Source organism: Marmota flaviventris, chromosome 19 (assembly GCF_047511675.1).
Source record: "Marmota flaviventris isolate mMarFla1 chromosome 19, mMarFla1.hap1, whole genome shotgun sequence".
NCBI lineage: Eukaryota > Metazoa > Chordata > Mammalia > Rodentia > Sciuridae > Marmota > Marmota flaviventris.
The window spans coordinates 7,041,725-7,065,085 of NC_092516.1; the positions used below are offsets into that span (position 1 = coordinate 7,041,725).

At 38.5% G+C, this 23,361-nt stretch overlaps 1 protein-coding gene across 1 annotated transcript in view; it reads right to left on the reverse strand.

Annotated features, from left to right (window-relative positions):
• LOC114096973 (ATP-binding cassette sub-family A member 17-like) overlaps positions 1-23,361 on the reverse strand; it is a 113,283-nt gene that overhangs the window by 14,075 nt on the left and 75,847 nt on the right. The window contains 10 exon segments of the mRNA XM_071605754.1: positions 167-292; positions 520-529; positions 922-1,099; positions 3,374-3,532; positions 5,539-5,758; positions 7,194-7,398; positions 7,730-8,003; positions 11,163-11,469; positions 13,050-13,212; positions 19,221-19,319. Of these exon segments, the coding sequence (XP_071461855.1) occupies positions 167-292; positions 520-529; positions 922-1,099; positions 3,374-3,532; positions 5,539-5,758; positions 7,194-7,398; positions 7,730-8,003; positions 11,163-11,469; positions 13,050-13,212; positions 19,221-19,319 (1,741 nt within the window).

Here is a 23,361-nt window from a genome sequence, read left to right on the forward strand (position 1 = left end):
TAATTTTGAAACAGGTCTCACTAAGTTGTGTAGACCTTCACTAAGTTGGTGAGGTTGGTCTCAAAGTTATAATCCTCCTGCCTCAGCCCCTCAAATTGCTGGGATTACAGGAGTGCGCCACCATGCCCAGCAAGATTTGGCTTTCTGAAGCCAAGTCTGACTTTACCTTCGACACTTCTTTAACAATTAGTGGATGTGTCTTTCGCAACGTTTCCAAATAAGTCCTGACAGTTTTTGCCTCCTCTTCTACATCTTGGTCTTCAGGCACTGATGCTGCTGCGAGCAATCTTGCCTACAGTTCCCAAGACAAGGATAGAGACATAAAATGTTTGCAAGGGTGGGAGATAGAGATTGAAGGGAACCGCAAAGACCACATCCTTCCTGGGAAGTCCCCAAGGTGCCCCAGCCGACCTCAGTTCTCATGCTCATACCACCATCCCTATTTCAGGAGCCACTGTGGGTGTCCAACAGAGAATTCATGTTGACATAAACATGATTAGCTGGACATTTAAACCTCACGTGGTGTGAACTTTTGAAGAAAACTAAAAGACTTTAAGCCCAGAATGTCAAGACACAACAGAAGTCAATTCCTATATTTTCCTTGGGGGTCTTGGCCTCTGGAAGATAATCAGACCAAGAGCTGACAAAAGAGACCTTTCTTCTGTCAGGTTCATTGCTAAATGGGGAAGAGGTGTTCTACAAGGTGACTGGTTCTAGGAAGCCAACGTCTTGTTTATACTTAGCTGATGAGCTGGCTATTAAAGTACTTCAGGTGACCAGTATGTTTACCAGGGCCACAGGGGCTAACCAAACTCTTTCCCTTCTCTAGAGGAATCCAGAGAATCAAGGCAGCCACAGAAAACAAGGACACTAAGGAGCCAGGCCATTACCTGTCCTTGGAGGATTTAGAGTCCAACTCACCACTTTTGCTTCAGGAAGAAGTTAGAAATCCTAGCTTTCAGTCTCCTGAACACTTTGGTTTCAACAAGAAAAAGCAGGATGATGTACAAAGGTCCTGAGATAGCCAAGGCTGCCAGATATTTCCCTATCCCAAGGGATTCCCAGGCATAGATGTTCTTTTGAATCACATGTCCTTCTGCTAATATGAGATAAAGAGATGTTATCACTTTGGGTAATTTTTAAAGCTATTCCTCCCCTGTACATACAGTAGGCAACTTCCCATTCTGGCAAATATCACCAAAAGAAGCATTATTGCCATTGATGCTATTACCACATCCCAGCAAATAGTAAACAAGAATATATTATTTTCCTTGTTATGACCAATGTTTTGTAAAAAATATGCAATAAAAGACTTTTCTCATGTTGTAAACCATAAATATATATAATTTTCATCAATAAAAAAGTAAAAGTGTTGGGGATGAATCTCAGTTGTAGAGGATGCTTAGCATGTGTGATACCCTGGGTTCAATCCCCAGCACCAAAAAAATCTAAAATGAAATAAAATAAAATAAATAAAAGACTTCTTATCTACATGGCAGCGTTGGTTCTTCTTTCAATCATTAATTCCCTGGCAACTTCAACTGACCATTCATGTAAAAAAAATTTCAGGAAGCTCTATTCTCTCTTTTGATCTCATCTGCCTCACTTTTTTTCTTTTAAATGAATGTAGTATAAAATTAGACAATAAACACATACTTATTAGAAAAATGAGAAAGAAGGTTGGGGTTGTGGCTCAGTGGTAGAGTGCTTGCCTAGCACTCGTGAGGCCCTGGGTTCAATCCTCAGCACCACATAAAAATAAACAAATAGAAAAAAGATATTGTGTCCATCTAAAACTAAAATTATTTTAAAAAAGAGAAAAATGAGAAAGGTATAAAGTAAAGGTATATTGTTATAGTTTTGTGCATGATTCTTCTATATTTTCTAGATGTTGTTGTTGTTGCATTATTATTATTTTGGTACCAGGGATTGAACCCAAGAACACTTAACCACTGAGCCACATCTCCAACCTTTTTTTTTTTTAAGAGAGAGAGAGAGAATTTTTAACATTTATTTTTTAGTTTTCGGTGCACACAACATCTTTATTTTATTTTTATGTGGTGCTGAGGATCAAACCCAGCACCCCGCGCATGCCAGGCGAGTGCATTACCTCTTGAGCCACATCCCCAGCACCCCCAACCCTTTTTATTTTTAAAGATAACATCTTTTTATTTTCTTTTTTTGGTACCAGGAATTGAACTCAAATGCATTCAACCACTGAGCCATATCCCCAGCCCTATTTTGTGTTTTATTTACAGACAGGGTCTCACTGAGTTGCTTAGTGCCTCACTAAGTTGCTAAGGCTGGCTTTGAGCTTGAGATCCTCCTGTCTCAGCCTCCCTAGCTGCTGGGATTCCAGGCGTGCACCACTGCACCTGGCTTATTTTTTTATTTTTGAGACAGGATCTTGCTAAGTTGCTTAGGGCCTCACTAAGTTGCTGAGGCTGACTTTGAACTTGTCACTTTCCCACCTCAGCATCCAAAGCCTCTGGGATTACAAGCATGAATCACTGTGCCTAGCCCTAGATATTATCTTTTAAAATAAATGTGGAATGACACTATGCATTATCTTCCCCAATTTACTGTTTCATTTAATAATGCATAATGGACACTAACCACATGAGGACACACAGATCAAAATAATTCTTTTTGATGCCTGCATCATTTTATATTGTATGTATGTATATATACCATAGTTTATTAACTAATCTCTTTTTGGTGCACATGCAGGTTGGAGTCATTCCTCACTATCTGTATAGCATGGATTCCAAGACTCCTCCTGAACATAAATATCTACAAATGCTTAAGTACCTTTGTAAAATGACATAATAAAGCCAGCCTTCTGTATCTATAGACTCTGCATTCACTCAAACAATCATGAGTTGAAAATATTCAGAAAAGAAAAATTGCATCTGTACTGAACAGATTTTTATGTCATTATTCTCTAAGTGATACTGCATATCATCTATTTATATAACATTTATATTATATTCAGTATTATAAATGATCTAGTGATGATTTAAAGTATTTAAGAGGCTGGGTATGATGGCACACATCTATAATCCCAGTGACTTGGAGGCTGAGGCAAGAGAATCACAAATTCAAGGCCAGCCTCAGTAACTTAGTGAGGCCCTGTCTCAAAACAAAAAAAATAAAAAGGACTGGGAATGTAGCTCAGTGGCAAAGTGTCTCTGGGTTCAATCCCCAGTACCAAAAAATAAATACATCAATACAGTACATGGGAGGATATGCACACATTATATGCAATTTTACATAAATCTTACATTACTATGCCATTTTTACATAAAAGGAAGAACATTATCTGAATATATCTCAATAAAATGTAATTAACAAATTACATTTAAATACTCACAAACTTCTTTGCACTCAATCTGGCTCAGATTCTTGGAACTGCAAAACTTTTGTAGTTCAAAGTTGTAATACAAGTTGGAAAAGGCCATCCCCAGACAGTGTCCTGGAAGTATTAGAAAAGTATGATCCGAGGACTCTGAGATTTCTGTGTAGCCCAACTCTGTAAAGAGAATGAAAACACTGACTACCTTCAGGATGAAAAGGGCACATCTTCACCTCAGACTGTCGTACTCTAGGCCTCCAGACCAAAAGCCTGGCTTTCCCTGACTCCTGGTTTTCATGTTCCCTGTGTTGTCGTCTTTCAGTCTCCAAGCCATGAGTATTTTTCTCTGTTCCTTAAATCTATCACTTTGCTGCTTCCTCCTCCTCCTTCTTTTTTTTTTTTTTTAATACTTTTATTGAACTGAGAATTGAAGCCAGTGCTTCATACATGCTAGGCAAGCACTCTACCTAGCCACACTCTACTGAGCCACAACCCTAGCCCTCCTTCTTCTTCTTTGGTCCTGAAGATTGAATGCAGGGTCACTTTCACTACAGAGCTACATCCTCAGTCCCTTTTATTTTACTTTTTATTTTGAGACAGGGTCTCGCTAAGTTGCCTAGGCTGGTCTTGAACTTGTGAACCTCCTACCTCAGTCTCCCAAGTCTCTGGGATCACAAGCATGTGACATAGCCCCCAGCCTGCCATTTTACTTCTATTCTATCTGTTCATGCAGGACAATAAGAAAGAACATAGTGTGTCTGGGAAAGTCAGTGACTGTAAGGCTACCACGCTGGCATAGTGGAGGGAAGAAGGCAATGAATGGGTTCGATGTCAACTGGGGCCACATAGAATGGGGTCTAGGGGTCAGCTTCACACCTGTTGGAATGACATCCTAAAGACAGATAAGAATGATGTGGTTGTAGCCTCTACAGTTTGTGGAGATAAAACTCTTATTAAGAGTCCTTTATGAGACAGAATGACTCCTAAGATAAAAGCAGAAGGAAACTTTGTTGTGGTGGTGGTTGTTTTTTCTTCAGTATTGGGGTTTCAACCCAGGCCTCATACATGGTAGGAAAGCCTTATACCATTCCAGCCCTTTTAAAATTTTTATTTTGAAGCAGGATCTTAAGTTGCCCAGGCTGAACTTGAACTTGCAATCCTCCTGTCTCAGCCTCCTGAGGAGCCGGGATTATAGGCATGAGCCAGTATGCCTGGCCTGTTACCTATTTTAAAGTAAAAATGCCCCCAAAGTCAATATGAAGGAGACTTTTGCATAAATACAAATGAAAGAGAATTTTAGATGTAATGTATCAGGTGGTTGTACAACCCTGACCCAAAGAGAGATGGCAACATAAACATGAAGATTCCGGTTCTAGGTGTACATTGTGAATGATGCTCAGTTTAAGTTTTTTTTTAAACTCTGATTACACACTCACCAAACATCCTTCCCTCAACCTTGACACATGTATATATTATATTTTTTTCTTAAAGAATAATGCATTTTATTGAAATTCAAGGATTGTAGGTGGACAATTTGATGGATTTTTCACAAGTACATAAGCCCATGTAGTCAACCCCAATCAAGACAATGAACATCTCATCACTCCAGAAAGGTCCCTAGTGTCCACCCATTAGCCTGTCCTTCTCCCCTCAACCTAAGGCAATCACTTTCCTGATTCTGTCCCCAGGATTAGTTCTGTCTGCTCATGGTCTTCACAGTAGGTATGGCAGACTGTGTACTCTTGTTCATTATATCTTTGGTATGGTATTCAACTGCACTGCTGCATGCTCCTGTTTTATTGCTGAGCAGTGATCTACTGAACAGACGTGACAGAAGTGTTTTTCTATCCTCCTGGAGATGTGTGTTTGGGTTATTCCAGTTGGAACTCTTCAACCCAGAGCTGCTGTGAATACTTACAGATTTTTGGTGGACATGTACTTTCTTTTTCTTTTTTTTTTAATATTTGTTTTAGTTATACATGGGCACAATGTCTTTATTTTGTTTATTTATTTTTATGTGGTGCTGAGGATCAAACCCAGGATCTCACACGTGCGAGACAAGCACTCTACTGCTGAGCCACAACCTCATCCCTGGACATGTACTTTCAATGGGTACAAATTCTGCAGATGCTGGAGGAAAAATTAAAGCTTTATGTGATATGTGGAAGTGACCTTGCCCTCACCTTGTTCACCTGTGACTGAGACAAGCACAATGGGGCCGATGCTCAAGAAGGTAAGCATGATGACAAGCTTAACACAAGCATTACCAGCACTGTCAAAGGAGAAGCTGATCACATAGATGAAGGGGATAATAGCCCAGCTATACAGCATCAACATCAAGATCATGGCCAGCACATTCTCATGGTGTGTAAAAGCTTCTTCCTTGTAGTATAAAAACACCACCTAAGGAAAGGAGAAGGATTTGGGAAAAATCATTAAGACTCCATCCTAAACACTGGAGAATAAATATGATAACCTCAGTTTTATTTATTTATTTATTTATTTTTAAAGAGAGAGAGGGAGAGAGAGAGAGAATTTTTTTTTAATATTTATTTTTTTAGTTATCGGCAGACACAACATCTTTGTATGTGGTGCTGAGGATCGAACCCGGGCCGAACGCATGCCAGGCGAGCGCGCTACCGCTTGAGCCACATCTCCAGCCCCCTTTTTTTTTTTTTTACTTATTTATTCATTTTAGTTGTTGATGGGCCTTTATTTTTTATTTATATGTGGTGCTGAGAATCGAACCCAGTGCCTCAAACTTTGAGGCAAGCACTCTACCACTGAGCCACAACCCCAGCCCGGTAACCTCAGTTTTAAAAGTAAGGTGTTAGCTATACTCCACCGGCACTTCCTTTCTTTCCCTCATCTACGTGTGCAGTGATGAACAAGTTCTGGGCTCTGCTTTTAGGTTGCTACCCTAGAAATGTGCAGTGCAATAAGGCGTGCAGAGAACAAAGCAGGAAGGGATCCATTCTGCATCAAGTAACTAGGGAACCCTCAAAATACTCAATTCAATTACAGTCAAATATTTCAACCTGTCACTTCTCTGGAGATATATTTATGGACAATAAACACACATCCCCAGAGCATTGCTTCTCATTAGCTTGAGGCAGCAGCACAGTAGGTGTTGCATAAAGGCCCACTGTTTCTAAGGATGTTTGCAGGTGAGTCATCTTTTACTGAGGTCCTCTGAAGGAGCTTGACACCTAGGACCCCTAGTCAGGGTTGGCTGCCAGGCTGGATTTCTGAGCTGGTTCCAGTTCCGCACAGGTGTCACCAAGGCAAGCACTTTGTAGGAAAGGGCCCAACACCACTCAGTGTGGGAGGCCAACCTTACCGGTGACTGAGTTACACTCCCCAGCTGGGTGCTGAGGCGCTCAGTCACAGAAATGGGTGTGTCTTGCTACAGCCCCATGGGTGAAGCTATGCTCACCTGTTCCTTTGTAATATAACCCCTTGCCCTGTTTAGGATAGAATCTTCCTTGGAAGTGCCTTGTGTGTGTCCCCTCCTCTTACTGTGCCCTTGGGTGTGGCCTACCCAGGTGTCAGTCAACCTGCTGACAGTGGACATCATGAAGATAGACTCAGCCCCTGAAACCTGACCCCTTGCCTCATTTGAATAGCTTCTCCTCAATAAAAGGGGTCAGCGCTTGCTCTCGCTCTCTCTCTTTCTGCGGACCCTTAAGGTCAGAGGAACCGTCACAGCAACCCCAAAGAAAAAGGTATTTGTGTCTCTAGTGTGGTTATTTCGTGCAGCCCAGTCAGCCCAGTTTAACTAGAGTGACCCCTGAGCCTTTTAGTCTCAAGAACAGAAACCTGGCAACTCAGCACTCACTATCAGGAGCAGAGTGCAGACAAGGAAGGACAGGAGATCCCACAGCATAGCGGAGAACCAGAAAGCAGCCATGTAAACTCCACTTATGAATTGGATGTGCTTGGCCTTAATGCGTCTCTCTCTGACCCTCAACATGGAAAAAGAGCTAGATAAAAAAGCCATTCCAAAAAGCAAGTTGATAATAAGATAATGTCTTTTAGGGCCCCTGTAAAAGATAGGGTATGAGGAGAAAAGCAGCAGTTTAAGTAAAATTGGGTTCAGCAGCCCTCTCCAAAATAATAATTTTTAATTAAATAAGAAACAAAGAGGTGGCTGGGGTGTAGCTCAGCCAGCGGTAAAGTGCTTGCCTCCCTGTGTGAGGCACTGGGTTTGATCCTCAGCACCACATAAAAATAAATAAACAAAATAAAGACACTGCCTCCATGTACAACTAAAAAATATTTTAAAAAAAGAAACAAAGAAAAAAAAAAGGTAACAAAGCAAGAAGCCCTACAGATGTGTAAGCTTGAACTTGAGAGAAGGAAAGTTATACATACTGGTATAAGACATTCTCTGAGTACTCCATGGCTGTCTGAGGTTGAGGGGGGTTGGAAACGGTAATGGAAGCCCTGGCACCAGAAAGCAACTTGAAGAGATAATTGTCCACCAGAGTCAGAGCCAAGGCAGGGGAATGGTACGCCTGGTTGTTGAACAGCCCTCTCACTTTGGTGTGGTTATCTACATCTTCAAAGGAAACTGCTACCACATACAGCCTATTAAAGTCCTCGGGTTCCGCTTCTGCCTTTTTCAATAGAAACTCCTCTACAGGACCTAGAAGGGAGCAGAATACCGAGCAGACAGAAAGAATTATTGAGAGAACAACAGTCCCTGCAGAACAGGGAAGACTGACCGAGCTCTCCCCAACTTACTGCTCCTTGTTGGTGTCTCCATCAACTGCCAACCCATATCCAAAAACAAGCCTCCTCCTCCTCCTATCCCACCCTACTCTGAATTCCAGTGAGTCTCTCAATCTTGTTTTTTCGTCTTTTATATCTCTTTCAATTCTGTCTACTTCTCCCCACTTCCTCAATTGAGTTGAGCCCCATCATCTCTGCCTGGACTAAGTGGCCTCTAATGAAACTCCTTGCCTTCTATGCAGTACTTCCAGTCTCTGCTTTAAAGGACACATCTGATCATATCTCACCCACCCACTAACCTATAGTGAACCTCCACTGCCTTCCTGATAAAGTTAAATTTCCGCATGAGATGTACAGAAGCCATTCACTGCTTGCCATGGTTTGGATGTCATTTGTCCCCTTCAAAACTGATGTAGAAAATCGGACCCCAAGGTAACAGTGTTAAGAAGTATGAGACCTTAGGAGATGTTTGGGTCTTGGGGGCTCTACCCTTGTGGAGGGATTACTGGGAGTAAATTATGTCTTCTGGGAGTGGGTTAGTTATGTGAAAACAATTGTGAAAGTGAGTTCAGCTTCCTCTCCCACCATGTGACCCTCCCACCTTTCCACCATGTCATGATGTAGTGCAGGGCCTTTCCTAGAAGCTGAACAGATGTCAGCACCATGCTCTTGAACTCTCCAGCCTCCACAACCATTAGCCAGAATAAACCTTCATTTTCCTTCTTCTTATTCTGTGTGTGTGTGTGCGGGGGGTATGTGTGTGTGTGTTATTAGGAATTAAAGAGCCAGGGTGCTCTACCACTGGGCTACACTTGAGACAGGGTCTCACTAATTGGCCTTGAACTTGTGATTCTCCTGTTTCAGCCTCCTGAGTGGCTTGGATTAGAGGCATGGGCCACTGTACCTGGCTTCAGCCTCATGTCTTTAAGTGCCTGCTATACCAAAGCACATATAGTTCCCCAAGCTTTTAGATGTTCTGCTTTTTGTTTGGAATGTTCTTTGGGTTACCTTTCCCTTCTACTGGCTGATACCTATTCATATGTCAGGCTCTGACTCTGGAGCCTATTCTGATCTTCCAAGGCTGGGATATATCCATCATTGCCAGTTTATATCATAAGTACCATCCCTTATCCATAAGGCCTCTGGATTGGAAGTTCCTTGAGGACTGGTAGAAATGTTGTTCACCTTTGCATTTCCAGCACATAGTGGAATCAGGACCTTCAGTGACCATGACAACAATAATGACAATAGTACTGCAGACTGAATGCTTACTAGGCACCAGCTATGCCAAATATGCAGTAGGCTCTCCTCTCCTCCATGGGATTGTACCAATTACACCATGAGGATGGATTTAGTATTCTGGCCATTTGGTATATGAAGAGATGAAAGCTTTGAGAGGTAAGATATGTTAATCAGTTTTCCATTACTATGACAAATATTTCAGATTATCAACTTACAAAGAGAAAAGGTTTATTTTGGTCCATAGTTTTAGAGGTTTCTGTCCATAGTAATTTAGCCCTATTGCTTTGGACCTGTGGTGGCACATCATGTTGTCAGTGCATGGCAGCTCAAATTGCTCACTTCATGACTGGGAAGTGAAAAAGAGGAAGAGACAGGGGCTGGGGTCCCACTCTCTACTTCAAGGTCATACCCCCAAGGACTCGAAGACCTCTCACTTGCTCCCTCTTAAAGGTTCCGCAACCTCCCAACTCCAGAGTACAAGACTTCCACACACAGGCCTTTGGGGGATATTTAAGATTCACATTAAGGCACGGGGTGTTCCGACTGACCCAAAGCATTTTGTTACATTATATTCTGCATTTGATCTCTTACTTTATTAAAAAAGTAATTACTTTATGATTTTATTTAATCAAAATAGTACAAGAATATAATTTTTAAAAAATCAAATACTTCCTCTACAAGACACATCGGGAAAGAATAGTACCTTGCCTTGTTGGCACCATCACTGGTACCTGCACATGAGAGGCACCCCCTTTCAAATATCTTAGCATATTTACCATTTGATGTTTTATTATGGAAGCAGCTGTTTTGTTATCTTACTATCATCACCAAGCCCTAAGAATTTCTCCTCCCTGTCCTCCCACCAGAGTTACATCTAATTTTGTTAAATTGATAGTCGGTTTTAACATTATTATTAATAAGTGAAAATATTCACAGCTGATCCAAATAGTATATTTCATTTTTAAATATATATATATATATATATATATTAGTTGTAGGTTGACATAATGCCTTTATTTATTTATTTTTAAAGTATTTATTTATTTTCGTTGTAGTTGGACACAATACCTTTATTTATTTATTTATGTGGTACTGGGTATTAAACCCAGGGCTTTGTGCATGTGAGGCAAGCACTCTACCAACTGAGCTATATCCCCAGCCCCATTTATTTATTTATTTACTTATTTTTAGATATTTATTTTTTTAGTTGTAGTTGGACACCATACCTTTATTTTATTCATTTATTTTTATGTGTTGCTAAGGATCGAACCCAAGGTCTCACATGAGAGGCGAGTGCTTTACCGCTGAGCCACAACCCCAGCCACTTTATTTATTTTTTAAACTTCTTTTTATTTATTTTAATATTTTTAGTTGTAGTTGGACACAATACCTTTATTTTATTTATTTATTTTTATGTGGTGCTGAGGATCAAACCCACTGCCTCACCTATGCTAGGGAAGCGCTGCACCGCTGAGCCACAACCCCAGCCCTGTATTTCTTTTTGTACAACTTTTTCCCTGAAGTTAATAATGTCCTCTTTTTTTTCTTTATTTCCTTAGTTTTCTTTATATCTATCACCAATTTACCCACAAATTCCCTTGATAGAAGTGTAAGTCTTTCAGCATATTCAAACATAGTGAATAATTCATCAATTTCATTTTGGGGAATGCTTTAATACCATGGTCTCATTTCTAAGAACCCTGCCTTTGCTGTCATTTGGGGTTTGAATGATGTTTTTCTGAGACTTCCAGCTATTCAGTTAAGAATGTTGTCTTCCTACAAAGGACAACTGCCCTGCTTTGTGCCCCATTGCCCTGGGCCTGATAGTTACCTGGGACTTCCAGAGGAATCTGTCCCTGAGCCACAAGCATATTTGCAAAATGATTTGAAAGTTGAGGATCCAGTTTGAAATTCTGAGAAACAAAGAATGGAACAATAGTCTGACCATATGTATTTAGAGCCAACTGTAAGGGAACACTTCCCATGCTCCTCATTTTAAAGTTGAAGAATGTGAGGCTTAATATAATGATCACCAGAGGCACCAAGATCTGTACAGGTAACATCACCATCCAGTTGCGCCAAGAATATATGACCCTTTTCAGGAACATGGCGTAGAATTGTTGGCAGAGAAGACTGAACTACAATAAAAAAGAGGGAGGTACTGCATCAACATGGTGACCAAAGCTAGAGGCACTCAGGTGGTCCCTGGCTCATAATCACTTATAGTCTCCTCAGATTATTCTAACTAATTTTTAAACTATGTTCAAAATTCACTTCAAATTAAAATGCTTTATGATTTATGCTTAGTGGCAAAAAGAGAGTGTAAATTAGAAAGGATCTGGAAGTGCAACCCAAGATACTAGAGATATCAAATGTAAATGATACCTTTTTTTTTCACCACAGACTGGTAAAAATTTTAAGTTAAGAAGAATGTAGGGGGTGCTGGGGTTATGGCTCAGAGGTAGAGCACTCACCTGCCCTGCGTGAGGCACTGGGTTCGATCCTCAGCACCACATAAAAATAAAATAACAATATTGTGTCCACCTATAACTAAAAAATAAAAATTAAAAAAAAAAGAGAAGAATGTAGGGAAAAAAAGGGAGGGGTTTTCACTTGGCACAGCTTCTCCAGAAAACAAGTTATCTGGATGAACACAAATACAAATATTAAATTACAAATTTAATTTTAATATTGAAAATTTAAATTAAAAATTTAATATTCACATAATCTTTAACCCAGAAATTCCTCTTCTGGTCATGTATCCTACAAGTAAATATGCAAAACTGGTGCACAAAGATATCCCTGGTGGCAATAATAGACAATGTCGAAGTGTGCAGTTATGTGCACAGAGATCCTAAGAGCTGGAGTCAGGCCTGGGGTGGGAGACCCTTGGCGGTAGTGCTGCATGCATCCATTTAGCTTCTGTGGGGTGCTGCATGGGTGGGTATGTGTGGGAGGGCTTTCAGGCCCAGGTGCCACTGCCTCTTAGCCTGGTGGTCAGGTCTGAGACAGGCATTCCGAAATAATGGCCAAAATACTGACTGATTTCTGAAAGATTTTATCTACCAGACACCACCAGGGGAAACCCTCAGTATGGTGGAGGCTACATTCACTTTCAGCATTTACCAAAAGGCTCTGCTATGACTTATCTGAAGTCACACACAGTAATATTTCATGAGAAGACTTGGGACCATGATGGTCTTATTTTACATTAATACTTACAGACAGCTAAATCAAGACTACTTTGTAAAATGTATGTCAATATTCTTTTTTCAATATTAAGAGAATATTATAGGTTGTCCATGTATTTCATAAGGATATGTTTAAAATTTTTTATATTCCAGATGGTACAATGTATAAATTAATCTGCTTCACAGTGAAGGAGTGAATACATATTCTGGCCAGTAGTGTGTTTCTTTCATTCTCTCTTTTTCCCTGTGAGAGGAATGACCAGGAACCTACTAGAATGTCTTCTGATACTTTCCTTCCATTTGAATGGGTTAATCCCTCTCTAAAACATCACTCTTTTGCTTTCAAAATAAAGCAAAGAGTGTCATACTGCCAAAACCTGGCAGACAGGTCCTTAAAACTTAAAAATTGCACATTTATATACAGAACCTTCAAAAGTTAATGTATACTTCTTGACAAAATGATTGTGTGATTCCACGAATTAAACCAAAATTTGCTTTCTAGTATGCACTTGGAATATGCTGCTTACTCCAGTGTTTAGTGTGATTGGTAGACCAGTCTGTAATGAGAAGATCCTTGAATGAAGATATTTAATTCTTTCAACAGGAACTCTGCTAATCAGGGAATGGGGATGAATAAAGGGTTGCTTCTTGGCTGAAATATCTGTACTGTAGTCTGCCAACATACAAACCCTAAACTAAATCAAAAACAAAAACAAATACAAACTCTCAAAATCACAATATATTTCATTTTGATTGGACTTAAACAATGAAAGTCATATAATATTTGAAAGTCATATAATATTTGAAAAATTAAGAAGTTAAGAATAATGAGCAGAATAGGAGCTATATCTAGATTATATCCTGGGTAGCAAGATTTAAAAAAAAATCTTTAATTGCTTTTGCAGTGCTGGTGATTGAACCCAGAGGTACTTTACCACTAAGCCACATTCCCATCCCTTTATATTTTATTTTATTTTGATTCAGGATCTTACTACATTGCTGAGGCTGACCTGGAATTTGTGCTCCTGCATCAAGCAGCTGGGATTATAGGCAAGTACCACTGGGGTCCAGCTATAAATTCTTATATAAGCACTAAATATTGAGTTAACTAACCAATGGCTTTTCCAAAGAGCTGAGACAACACTAGCATAAACAGCTTTTGTTATTTTCTTTTAAAAGTACCACATGAGTCAGGTGCAGTGGCAGACACCTATAATCCCAGCAACTCAGGAGGCTGAGGCAGAAGGATTGCCCGCCTCATCAATTTAGTGAAGCCCTAAGAAACTTAAAGAGACCCTGTCTCAAAATAAAAGGGCTAGGGATGTAGGTCAGGGGTAAAGTGCCCCCAGTTGCAGTCCCAAGGACAAAATATGTGCACTAAGATCCTAAGAGCTGGGCCATAAAGCCTATAATAAATAAACAAATAAATAGGGCTGAGATTATGGCTCAGTGGCAGAGCACTTGCCTAGCATGTGTGAGGCACTGGGTTTGGTTCTCAGCACCACATAGCAATAAATAAAATAAAGGTTCATTGACAACTAAAATAATAAATAAATAAATAAATAAAAATAAATACTGAATGAAAATTAGAATAAAATGACATATAATTTAATATCTATTTTATGATAAAAATTGAAAATTATAAAATACAGCACTACTGAGACCATTGATCAGGGGATGGTAAATTATAATTATAGGCCAAATTCAGCCAAGGCCAATTTTTGACTGGCCCTGAGCTCAGAATGGATTTTACATTTTAAAAATGTTACCTGTTAGGTGGGACTGGGGCTGTGGCTCAGTGGTAGAGTGCTTGCTTAGCATGTGTGAGGCACTGGGTTTGATCCTTATCACCACATAAAAGTAAACAAATAAAGGCCTACTATCCACTAACAACTACAAAAAAAATTTTAAAAGGTTACATGTTAGGTGGTTATGTAAGTACTGACATAACACTCTTGATTGTGCCATAAAGCCTATATAGCATAAAATACAATCAAGACCTTTAAGGAAAAGTTACTGACCCCTGCCCTAGGGAAAAAGAAAAGTTTGTCGTTGTTAGCAAAGTGTTCGTGTGCCAAGAAATGTATTTATGATCCTGGCCTTTGAGTTATTATTCTATTTCTGTGAATTTGTCACAGCAAAATACCCAGTAAGTTGTGATTAATTTCCCCTTCAGCACTGTTCTGTAAAAGGTGGTGTACTTGTTATTCATTGCTGTGACACAGGTGATCCCCAAAGTTGGCAGCTAAAACAACAGTAAATATTTATTATTTCACACAGTGTCTGTGGATGAGGAATTTGGAAGTGTATTAGCTGATGATTCTACCTCAAGGTTTCTCATGAGGCTGCAGTCCAGATATGGATGAGGGCTGCAGCTGTCTGAAGGCTTGACTGGGACTGTTAGACCCAATTCCAAAAGCAGGAAGTACAGAGAGGATCCCACAGGATCCCATCACCCCTTCCCCCTATTATTAGCATCTTATGTTAGAATGGTTCATCATCAGAACTGATGATATAGTATTCCAGCAGATTCTCCTTTTCCTCTTTCTTTCCTTTCTTCCTTTTTCAGGGGTACTCTGCCACTGAGCTACATCCTCAGACCTTTTCATTTTATTTTGAGATGAGGTCTCATTAAGTTGTCCAAGCTGGCTTTGAATTTGCAATCCTCCTGCCTTAGCCTCCCAAACTACTGGGATTACAGGTATGCACCACAGTGCTTGGCTTCTCTCTCCTTTCTTTTCTTTCTTCCTTCTCTGGGGGTTGAAAACAGGGGGGCACTTTGACCCTGAGATACATCCCCAGCCCTTTATTTATTTATTTATTTATTTTAATTTTGAGAGATGGTCTTGTTCAATTGCTGAGGCTGACTTTAAGTTTACCATTTTCCTGCCTCAGTGATCCAAAGTTGCTGGGATTACAGCTGTGTGCCACTACCTAAGGCTTTTTAAAAAAATAGAAATGGGGCTGCTGGGGTTGTGGCTCAGCAGCAGAGCACTCACCTCTCATGTGTGAGACCATGAGTTCGATCCTCAGCACCACATAAAAATAAGTAAACAAAATAAAGATATTGTGCCCATGTATAACTAAAAAAATATTTTAAAAAATAGAAATGTGAATTTTTATTTAAAAATTTACACAGTAATGCAAAAGACTTATCATAGCTATAACCATCTTCAAATAATAAAACAAAGCTTAAGGAACTATCTACTGCTTGACTGTAAGACATGCTACAGTAATCTCAACAGTTATTGGCTTAGGACAAAATAGAACATTCTGTAGAATGTAGAAAATTATATAGTCAACTGACTTTTTGGTGAAGGTATGCAAACAATTTAACACAGAAAGTAGTCTTTTCAACAAATAGTGTGTCCCAACTGGAAATCCATGTGGAAAAAAATGAACTTTGATCCCTTATTAAACCTGCATAAAATAATTGCAAGAAAAATAATAAGCTAACATAAAAGCTAAAATGATTAAGTTCCTAGAAGAAAGTAGGGAAATAGACTTGTGATTTAAGGGTATGCAAATTATTTTTTAGACAGGGCATAAAAAACAATAACAATAAGAACAAAAATTCATAAATTAGGTTTCATAAAAATTTTTAAACTTTTGTCAAGAGAAATGCAAATCAAAACTACTCTAAGATATCATCTCACTCCAGTCAGAATGGCAGCTATTATGAAGACAACAATAGTGTTAGTGAGGATGTGGGGGAAAAGGTACACTCATACATTGCTGGTAGGACTGCAAATTGGTACAGCCAATATGGAAAACAGTATGGAGATTCCTTGGAAATCTGGGAATGGAACCACCATTTGACCCAGCTATCCCTTTCCTCAATCTATACTCAAAGGACTTAAAAACAGCTTACGACAAGGACACAGCCACATCAATGTTTACAACAGCACAATTCACAATAGTTAAATTGTGGAACCAATCTAGATGCCCTTCAGTAGATGAATGAATAAAAAAAAGTGTGGCATATATACACAATGGAATATTACTCAGCAATAAAAGAGAATAAAATCATGGCATTTGCAGGTAAATGGATAGAGTTGGAAAAGATAATTCTAAGTGAAGTTAGCCAATCCCCCCAAAAAAACAAATACCAAATGTTTTCTCTGATATAAGGAGGCTGATTCATAGTGGGGTACGGAGGAGTAGCATGGGAGGAATAGACGAACTCTAGATAGGGCAGAGGGGTGGGAGGGAAAGGGAGGAGGCAAGGGGTTAGCAAGGATGGTGAAATGTGATAGACATCATTATCCAAAGTATATGTATGAAGACACGAATTGGTGTGAACATACTTTATATACAACCAGAGATATGAAATATTGTGCTGTATATGTGTAAATAAGAATTGCAATGCATTCTGCTGTTATTTGTTTTTTAAAAAATCAATTAATTTTTTTTAAAAAGCATCAATTGGAAGAAAATATAGGCAAGATGTATTTATGACAAAGGACTTGTGTCCAAAACATGCAAAAACTCCAACAATTAAAAAAAACCTGAGCTGTAGAATTAATACCTGTGCACCTTTTGGTATACATTATACTTCAATAGAAATGTAATTCTATTCTCATCAATGACAACAGCAAAAGTAATTTTGGATAAAAACCCTCAATGGAATTGTTTAACTAAAGATCAGAAACATTTGGAGAGATAATCAATTATCTGAATGACAGATCAGAAAACATTATACAGAATGTAGCTCAGGGAGAGTACCACATAAAAAATGTGAAAAAGGAGTTAAGATTCAGATTTACACAGTTCAGACAGTGAGAAGATCTCATACATCTAACTGGAGCTCCAAAATAAGAAAGGAAGTTTGAGTAGAGGCACTGCATGAACAGATAATGGCTAGACATTCTAAATTCATGGAAGTTCATCAGATAAAGCAGAATAGCTAAAAATCTCAAAAACAAAACAAAACTCCCACAAACATGGATACATTATAGAGAAACTCTAGCAGTGAAAACAAACAGCATCCAAATTACTTTCAAAGAACCAATGGATGAACCCAGTGGCTCTTCCCCAGCAACAGCTGACTGTGAAATACTATTTTTTGTGTAGTAAAGGAAAACAATTTTCAACCTGATTAAAATAATCTTCAAAAATTAGGAGGGAATAAAATTATTTCAAAAATATTCTTTCAGTTGGGCACTGTGGCGCATGCCTGTAATCCTCCGCTGAGGCAGGAGGATCACAAGTTCAAAACCAGCCTCAGCAACTTATTGAGGCCCTATGCAACTCAGTGGGACCTTGTCTCTAAACAAAATATTAAAAAAAGGGCTTAGGATGTGGCTCATGGTTAAGCATCCCTGTGTTTAATCACGGTACCTATGTGCCCGCGCACACACCCACACACACACTTTTTTTTCATCTCAAAATACCCGAGAGCTTGGCACCAGCATAAAACAAAACAAAAATAAAAATGAACAAATGAAAACAACTTATAGAGAACATTGCTGGCAGAAGGAAAGTTCTGAGAAAGCTGATCACCAAAATAATGCAATAATGCATAATTTCCAACTAGTGTGTGGTGAGAGGTGAAAATAGAATGAGGAAAAAACATCCAAAAAAGAGAGAAAAAAAAAACCATATAGGGCTGAGGTTGTGGCTCAATGGTAGAGCACTTGCCTGGCATGCATGAGGAACTGGGTTCAATCCTCAGCACCACATAAATATAAGTAAATAATTTAAAGTTATTGTGTCTATCTATTACCTAAAAAAATATTTTTAAAAAAGCCATATATGATAGGCAGTTCTGGTAGAAAATATAAATAAAATGACAGATATAAATTAGAATATATCATTACTACTCATAAACAGACTACATATTGCCAGTTAAAACATAAATATTGCTAGACTGGATAAAACCATACCCATACTCCTTACCACCCTCTAACCTGTTGTGGCCCCTTGGGTAGTTTGTATACAAACTTCGTAGAATTGAGCCTGCATCCTTGCTTCAGGATACTGACATTGCTTGATGGGTAAGCCAGCCAATCCCAGAGCTTTCCTGCTTTGGTTTTTTTGTTTTGTTTTGTTTGTGATGGAGATGGAACCCAGGGCCTAGTGCATTCTAGGCAAGGATTCCACCTCTAAGCCACATCCCCAGCCTGTTGGAAATTCTTTTTAAAAGAAGTATTGAGGGCTGGGGTTGTGGCTCAGTGATGGAACACTTGCCTAGCATGTGTGAGGAACTGGGTTCAAGTCTTAGCACCACATATAAATAAATAAATAAAGGTTCATCAATAACTAAACATATATAAAAAAAATTTATAAAAAGAAGTATTAAATTTTCCTAAATGTTTAAACCAGCTGAGTAGGAGCTGGTTTAAATAATTATCTATTATTTGTAGGCAAAAGCATCCCAACCAATATAACGCTTTTTTCTGTTTTCATTCGTTAGAAATTTCTGTTAAAATTAAGTTTGTTAGGTAGTAGTATACTTGCCTAGCATGTGTGAGGTCCTAAGTTTATTAAATGAATGAATGAATAAATAAGTAAATTTTGTTGAATAATATTATACTTAACATCATCTCCATTATCCAATATCCTCATTATCGGAAGCACTGGTCAGAGACTGGACAATCATTCAGTGAGGCCAATTCGTGAAGAGATTTAAGCACTAGGAAATTTTTATATAGATGATATTTAGGGTCCTTGGAGTATACATTTGAATTCCTGCTTACCTAATGAACACTTCCTCCATGGTAGTGACAGAAGCCCCAAAGCTGGTGATTCCCAGCTCTGTCTGCTTCATTTCCAGGTCAGTAAATAGAGATTCAAACCTGGAAGGAAAGAATAACTTTATTACTAAAGATGAAAATGAATCTTCCACCATCCTTAGTTCTCTACAAGGGAAAGGCCCCAGTTTTGGAGTCAAGATTTCTGTTCAAGGCCTAGCCTGTCATGCTCTAGCTTCATAACTTGGGCTTGAACAAAAGTAATGGCATTGATTTCAGAAGGTTCCTGTAGGGATAAACCTAAAACAACTGAGCACATTATATAGATGCGAACCAATCTCACTTTCAAATAGGAAGAAATACTATTTCTGGAGTGCTTACTTCATGCTGGGGGACATTCTTGGCCCTTTTACATGTATTAATTAACTCTATGAATCCTTTCAACAGCTCTCTAAAGACAGTGTTGAGAGTTTAAGAAACTTCTCTGAGGTCACATAGCCAGAAGCAACAAAGCTAAGACTTAACACTCAGGCCTTCTACAGAGACATGCTTTCAATTGTTATGCTGAACAGTCTGTTAAATCCTTAACAGTATGTTAATTTTGCACCCTTCCTCATTCATGCCTTCCATTTTTTAAAAAAAATATATTTTTAAGTTGTACATGGGCACAATAACTTTATTTATTTATCTTTATGTGGTGCTGAGGATCGAACCCAGTGGCTTGCACGTGCTAGGCAAGCACTCTACCACTGAGCCACAACCCCAGCCTCATACTTTCCATTTTTAAAATTTGAATGATTTGTGGATTTTTGTGTGATATTAAGACACCTATCATAAACTTCTACAATTGAAAGTCTCTGTTCTCCAACACCCAATAGTAAATCTGCCTTTAAGAAACCACACTCACATGCCATGTGCCCTTTTGAAGCTCTTCCTCTGTGTGTGCCCCTGCAGGCAGATGGTGATTAAGGTTTTAATTGGGCGTGGTTTGAGTCCTGACTCTGCCACTTACTGTGACTTTGGGCTAGTCATTTCATCTTTCCAAACATTTCCTCATTTGTATAAACAGGTATTACTTAATTCACAGAGTTGTAAAGACTGAGGTAAGTGTGGGCTGGGATTGTAGCTTAGTGGTAGAGCACTTGTCTATGTGTGAGGCAGTGGGTTAAATTCTCAGCATTGCATGTGAATAAATGAAATAAAGGTTCATCCACAGCTACAAAAATATTTTTAAAAAGACTGAGATAAGTGTAAAAACACTTAGTAAAGTAGACAATATGTATTAAATATTTAGCAAATACTATATGCTGGCTGGGCGTGGTGGCACTCAATTGTATTCCTCAGCAGGGTGGCTGAGGCAAATTCAAAGCCAGCCTCAGCAACTTAGTGAGACCCTGTCTCAAGATAAAAAATAAAAAGGGTTCAATCCCTGGTACTTTAAAAAAAAAACACCCTATATGTCATATATCATCAATATGTTCTACATCGTCTTTATTCAGTTTTCAGGTACTGAAATTATACTCATGTAATTGCTACTGTCTTGCCAACAGTGTTATTGTGTCCTTTTTAAAAAATGGAGGCACAATTTACGTATAGTAAAGTGTCTTGTTTTCATGTGTGTGGGATAGTTGGAAAAGCCTTGGTAATTTATGGTTTCAATCCAATTGAGACTTATGGCATCTGGGTAAGTGGCACATGCCTGTAATCCACCACCAACTCAGGAGACTGAGGCAGGAGGATAGCAATTTCAAGGCTGGCCTCAGCAGCTTCACAAGATGCTGTCTCAAAATAAAAATTTCTGGGATGTAAAGCTCAGTGGTAGAGTACCCCTGGATTCAATCCCCAGTACTGAAAACACACACACACACACACACTCACACACAAAGACAGAATATTTCCATTACTCCAGAAAATGACCTCATGTCTGATGAGTCCCTCTCCTGCTTTCAAGAGATTTCTATTATCATAGGTTAGTTTGTTTTTGTTCTTAATGTAAAAGGAACCATACAGTCTTTTTTGTATCCAGCTTCATCCTTGCAACATGTTTTTGAGAATGAACCATGCTGTTGCATGCATGAATCCTTTGCTTTTGTTAATTGTGGAACAGTATTCAATAGAAGAAATTTATCTATTTCTCTGTTGATTGACATTTGGACTGTTTCCATGTCAGAATTCTTATGATTAAAGCAGCTATAAACATTCTTCTCAATGTTCTATTTCTGGATATACACTTTCATTTATTTTGGATAATGTAACAGATAAAAGATTGATGCAAATTATTCACTCCTTCTATTAAGAAGTAGAGCTTAATTCTATGCTCTTATCTAAGCAACCCTTAGTGACTTGTTTAAGATGCAATAGTGTCAATTTAGTGTCTTTCTTTGAGCAGTCTAATCTGCCAAGTGAGATGTCTTCCCACCATGAAGCCATCCATCATGGTGGAGAAGACATATGAGATGTTTTAGTGTCTTCAAGAAATCCCTCTCAAGGCACTAGATATATGAATGAAGCCATCTTGGAGCCTCTGGATAAGCTCATCACAACTCATGTTTTGTTTGGCATCTATGTTCATGAGAATATAAAATCTGTAATATTCTGTTGTCATAACTCTTCCTGGTTTTGATAATAGGGATGTGCTGTTCTTGAAATAAGTTGGGAAGTGCTCTCTTTTCTGTTTTCCAAAGGATTGGGATTATTTTCTTTAATGTTTGATAGCATCCAGATTTTCTTTCTGTAAATATTTTTATTTTATTTAATTTTTATTTGTATTTGCAGAGCTGGGATTAAAACTCAGGGTTTCACACATGCTAAGCAAGCACTCTACCATTCAGGTACATTACTAGCCCTCAGAATATTTCTTATTGCAAATTTAATATTATGAATGGATGTATGAGTATTCGGATTTTCTACTTCATTTTGTGTTAGTTTTGATAAAAATATTTACTAAGTAATCAGCCCATTTTATTTATTTATTCATGATGTTTTCTTCCTAATTTTTTTTTCAGTTGTAGATGGACACAATACCTTTATTTTATTTATTTATTTTTATGTGGTGCTGAGGATCAAACCCAGTATCTCACATGTACTAGGCAAGTGCTCTACCATTGAGCCACAACCCCAGACCTCATGATGTTTTCTTATCCTTTTATAATTCTAGGCTCTGCAATTACAGTAGTTCTTTCATTCCTGATGTTGGTCAATTTTATTTTTATTTAATGGTTTATTAATTTTCTGGGGATTTGTCAATTTTGTTAATCTTTTAAAATAAACAACTTTTGGCTTTTTAGATTTTTTCCCCTCTTCACTGTTTTCTCTCCTTGTAGTTATCACTTCTTCTCTTCTGGGTTCAATTTTCTCTTCTTTGCTACTTCTTCAATTGGAAACTTAGACAATTGTTTCCCCCCACCCCTTTTATTTTCTTTTTGGCAGTACTAGGGATTAAACCCAGGGGTGCTTTACTGTAGAGCTACATCCCAGACGTTTTTATTTTTTATTTTGAGACAGGGTCTCACTGAATTGCCCAGGCTGGCCTTCAACTTGCTTCAGCCTACAGAGTCACTGGAATTGTAGATGTGTGACATTGTGTTCAGCTAAGCCTTTCCTCTTTTTCTCTTTTTTTTTGTAGGGCAGATTTCTTCTTTTCTTTTCTTTTTTTTTTAAGAGAGAGTGAGAGAGGGAGAGAGAGAGAGAATATTAATATTTATTTTTTAGTTATCAGTGGACACAACATCTTTGTTTGTATGTGGTGCTGAGGATCAAATCCGGGCCGCACGCATGCCAGGCGAGCGCGCTACTGCTTGAGCCATATCCCCAGCCCAGATTTCTTCTTTTCTAATGGAAGTTTATAAAAGCTACACATTTCCCTGTAAGCACTGCTTTGGCAGCATCTGAAAATTTTTAATGTTATACTTTTATTATCATTCAGTTAAAAATATTTTTCAGTCTCTTCAGCCCATGAGTTATACAAAAGTATGCTGTTTAACTTCATTTGTAAATTTTAAAAGCATCTTATTGTAATCAATTTTTTCTTTTCCTTTTTTTTTTTTTTTTTGTACTGGGGATTGAACTCGGGGCACTCCACTGAGCTACATTCCTAGCCCTTTTTATTTTTTATTTTTTTGATACTGGGTCTCACTAAATTGCTTAG